Here is a 3,961-nt window from a genome sequence, read left to right on the forward strand (position 1 = left end):
ACAGCATCCTCAACACCGCCGAGGTGGCCTCCAACTTTGCCTGCTACGACGGCGTCCAGTACGGCCATCGAAGTGGCCGGGCGGGCACACTGACCTTTGAGGATGAGTACACGGCCACGCGTGAGGAGGCCTTCAACGACATCGTCAAGGGGCGCATCATCGCCGGCAACTACTTTCTGCTGAGTGAGCACTACCAGCGGTACTACGAGAAGGCGCTCACCCTCAGGCGGCTCATCACCGACGACTTTGCCGCAGTTTTTGCTGGAGAAAGTGGAGTTCAGTGTCTGTTGACGCCGGTCACGGTGACGGGGACGATGAGCTACCGAGACTGGTCGCTGCTGGACAGCACCGAGGAGGCCATCAAGGAGGACTACTGCACGCAGCCCACCAACATGGCCGGACTGCCGGCGATCTNCTGGAGAAAGTGGAGTTCAGTGTCTGTTGACGCCGGTCACGGTGACGGGGACGATGAGCTACCGAGACTGGTCGCTGCTGGACAGCACCGAGGAGGCCATCAAGGAGGACTACTGCACGCAGCCCACCAACATGGCCGGACTGCCGGCGATCTCTCTCCCAGTCAAGGTCCACCCGATCAGCCACCTTCCGATTGGACTGCAACTCATCGGGCCCCGATTCGCGGACTACTCGCTGCTGAGGGTGGCCGGCAAGTTGGAGCGGTTGCTCGCCTTTCCTCGGCTCATTTTCGATCAGTAGTGTCTAGTTACTAGTCTTGTTGTTGTTTACTCTTTTTGTTGTTGTGATACTCCTCTTCTTTTTTTCTATTATGAAGTACATTAGTAGAAGTGGTGTGGTGTGTGTAAAATAATAGATGGACGGTGGTAAAAAGGTAGTGCTCTCCTAANTTGTTGTGATACTCCTCTTCTTTTTTTTCTATTATGAAGTACATTAGTAGAAGTGGTGTGGTGTGTGTAAAATAATAGATGGACGGTGGTAAACGGTAGTGCTCTCCTAGGATGATGACTCGCCGGAGGGCTTCTTCTTCTTCTTCAGCTTCAGCTGCTGAATGGACTTGCTCTTCGCCTTCTCGTACTGCTCCACCAGCTTGCCCTGTTCGGCGAGCATCGAGAGGATGTCGACGATGAGGGGGAGGTAGTTGTGCTTGCGGCGGATGTTCTCCGCTTTGTAGCGCTCCATCTTCGCCTCCTCGTCGCCGATCAGCATCTTCAGGTGCTCCACCTGCAGCTGCACCTCCTCGGAGATGGCAGATCCCTGCTCCGCTGGCTTGGCCGCCGTCAGCTCTGCCAGCCGTCGGGAGAGGACCATCTTCTGGTCGCTGACCAGCGCCATCAGGTTGAAGTGAATCTCCCCGGTGGCGTACTTCTGCATGCGCTTCTCAATGTGCGGCCGGGCGGTGGCCACCCAGTCGTCGCCCTCGGCGATCGGCCCCAGGTCGTAGGGGCCCTCCTTCAGGCCGTCCAGCTCGATGAGTCGCCCGGCGAAGGGGATGTAGGAGATGAAGTGGAAGGCGTCCTCCTTCTCCTTCTTCTTCGACTTGCCCTCGAACTCGAACACCTGCTGCCGGGCGAAGCTGTTGTGCACGGCGCGGATCTGGTCGGCGTTCGACAGCGACAGGCCCTTCAGGTGGGCGTCAAAGCTGCGCGTGAACTCCTTAAAGTCCGCCAGCGTCTGCCCCAGCTTCAGGTCGCCGTGGTGGCAGTTCATGAGGATGCTGATCAGCGCCTGGGTGGCGCAGGCGTTGTGGATGACCTGCTTGGCGTAGAAGAGCTCGTCGAGGATCGCCTTGTCCGTCAGGCGGCTCCCGTCGGAGAAGTCGTCCGCCACCCACTTGAACAGGAAGATCAGGCCGTGCACTGGCCTAAGGAGAAGAAGTGGGGTTTAGTGGTAATGAAGATGTTCAGGAATAAGCGGACTTACTTGAGATTCTCGAAGCACTCCGGCTCGAGACTGTACAGCTCCTCCACCTGGACGCCGGTGGCGCCGAAGCCGCGGATCAGCTCGGTGAAGACGCCCGGGTCGGACTCGATCAGACACCACTCGTCGTGGCCGGCACCGGAAGTAGTCATCGTTGGGAGGTGGGAGGTGATGGTGGTGGTGATGGACTGATTCTGTATCGGTCTCGGTAGCGAACCAGAGAGAGAGAGAGGGAGACAATGATTTGGCAATTCTGTGTAGCAAACAAAACAACAACTGTCGCCGTTGCCGCTACTGTAGCGCACTATTTCCACCCTCGAGGGCTCTCACGCGGAGTAGGGGCTGTGGCAACAGCCGACACACGCCGCCGACGCCGCCGAAGCACAACAAAGCTAGACAAGAATTTTATCAGCTTAAGAGAATCCACCACCACCAGAATGGCGCCCCCCTTTGGACACAAGGGCCGCAAGGGTCACCCGGGCTCCCACCAGGACAACAGCCGAAGCAAGGTAAGTGCCCAGTGTTTTGTTTCTCAATCTGGACTGACTTGCTTTTTGGGACAGAAACCAAAGCTGGGCAGCGGCGACTTTGACCTGGAGAAGGCCCGTCACGAGGTGTTTATGCTCGGCATCAAGGGCTTCAAGCACAAGGACAAGCTGGAGGCGAAGAAGGAGCTGGCCATTCGACTCGGCGCCATCGTGAGTTGTTGCTGTTGAGTATATAAAACTGATGAACTAACTATTCTACTTTTCTAGCCAAAGAAGCCGCGAGGCGTCAACATCAAAAAGCACCTGGAAAATGTTCGAGAGCGCAAGCAAAAGGAGGCCCAGGAGAGGGAGGAACGAGCTCAAATGGGACAGCTGGAGATGCGCAAGGGAAAGTGGAGGTAACCTTGGCATTGTTGTTAGCCTGTTTTTGATTTGCCACTAACCACACTTTGTTTGATTGCAGCGCCAGCAAGAACGACAGCCGAAAGAAGAAGGGCCTGAATGAGGTGCGCCAGATGGACTACCAGATTGGCCGCTTCAAGGATGGCGTTCAGTACCTGAACAAGGAGGACATTGGCCGACTGAAGCGGCGAAAGTAGACGATACTAAGGCGGGCGCGAGGACACACACCTCTACCAATGTAAGTGTCTCGCTCTTATATTTCTTTTGAGAGCTTTTTTTATTGTGATCAAAACATGCAATTTCGAAACAGTTTAGAAATACTTTTATTTGCTCTCTCACTTAGTGTTTAAGCTTGTTCTGGAGCAGCTGCTTCTCCAGCAGCAGATCTTCGGCGGCTCGATTAAAGTTGAGCTTCATGTCGGCGCAGGCTATCGTCCGGCCGTCCACGCTCAGGAAGCGAAGCTTCGAGTAGTGAAAGGGCTAGGAATGGGAATGGGAGTGATTAGTGATCATAATGGGATCTTCCCATCCATCTATCTGACTTACATTGTAGGCGGTGGACACCGGGAAGGGCCGACTGTAGACAAAGGTGTAGCGCTTGTTGGCCTGCAGCNAGCTTGTTCTGGAGCAGCTGCTTCTCCAGCAGCAGATCTTCGGCGGCTCGATTAAAGTTGAGCTTCATGTCGGCGCAGGCTATCGTCCGGCCGTCCACGCTCAGGAAGCGAAGCTTCGAGTAGTGAAAGGGCTAGGGATGGGAGTGAGAGAGTGATTAGTGATCATAATGGGATCTTCCCATCCATCTATCTGACTTACATTGTAGGCGGTGGACACCGGGAAGGGCCGACTGTAGACAAAGGTGTAGCGCTTGTTGGCCTGCAGCGGACACTCCACCCGGCCCCAGTCTCGCTGCTGGTCGCCGTTTCGACACAGGCTCGGATCCGTCTCCGGCACCTGCAGCTCGAAGGGAAAGAGGCCCACCCGGTACAGGGTGCTCTTGACGTAGACGGAGGCGGCGCTCTGCTGGCTGACGAAGGTCACCGTCACATTGGCCAGCTGGCCCTGCTCGAAGTGACACGGCTGGACGGAGCACGGCTCGATGGTGATGCGCTCCACCTCGCCGTTGCCGCAGTCGGTGAAGGACATGACCGCCGCCTGGGCCTGACTGCCGCCCAGCAGAA

General features: G+C 56.3%; 1 protein-coding gene across 1 annotated transcript; it reads right to left on the reverse strand.

Moving 5' to 3' along the window:
* Window positions 1-969: 969 nt before the first annotated feature.
* LOC108382522 (ubiquitin carboxyl-terminal hydrolase isozyme L5-like) lies at window positions 970-2,045 on the reverse strand. Its single transcript, XM_017638891.1, has 2 exons — window positions 1,897-2,045; window positions 970-1,837 (listed from the first exon to the last, which is right to left on the reverse strand). Exons 1-2 carry the CDS (start codon window positions 2,043-2,045, stop codon window positions 970-972), a joined length of 1,017 nt encoding a protein of 338 aa, XP_017494380.1.
* Window positions 2,046-3,961: the final 1,916 nt, after the last annotated feature.

This window comes from Rhagoletis zephyria, unplaced genomic scaffold (assembly GCF_001687245.7).
Source record: "Rhagoletis zephyria isolate East Lansing unplaced genomic scaffold, Rhagoletis_zephyria_1.1 Rzeph_scaffold_27337, whole genome shotgun sequence".
In the NCBI taxonomy this organism is placed as follows: Eukaryota; Metazoa; Arthropoda; class Insecta; order Diptera; family Tephritidae; genus Rhagoletis; species Rhagoletis zephyria.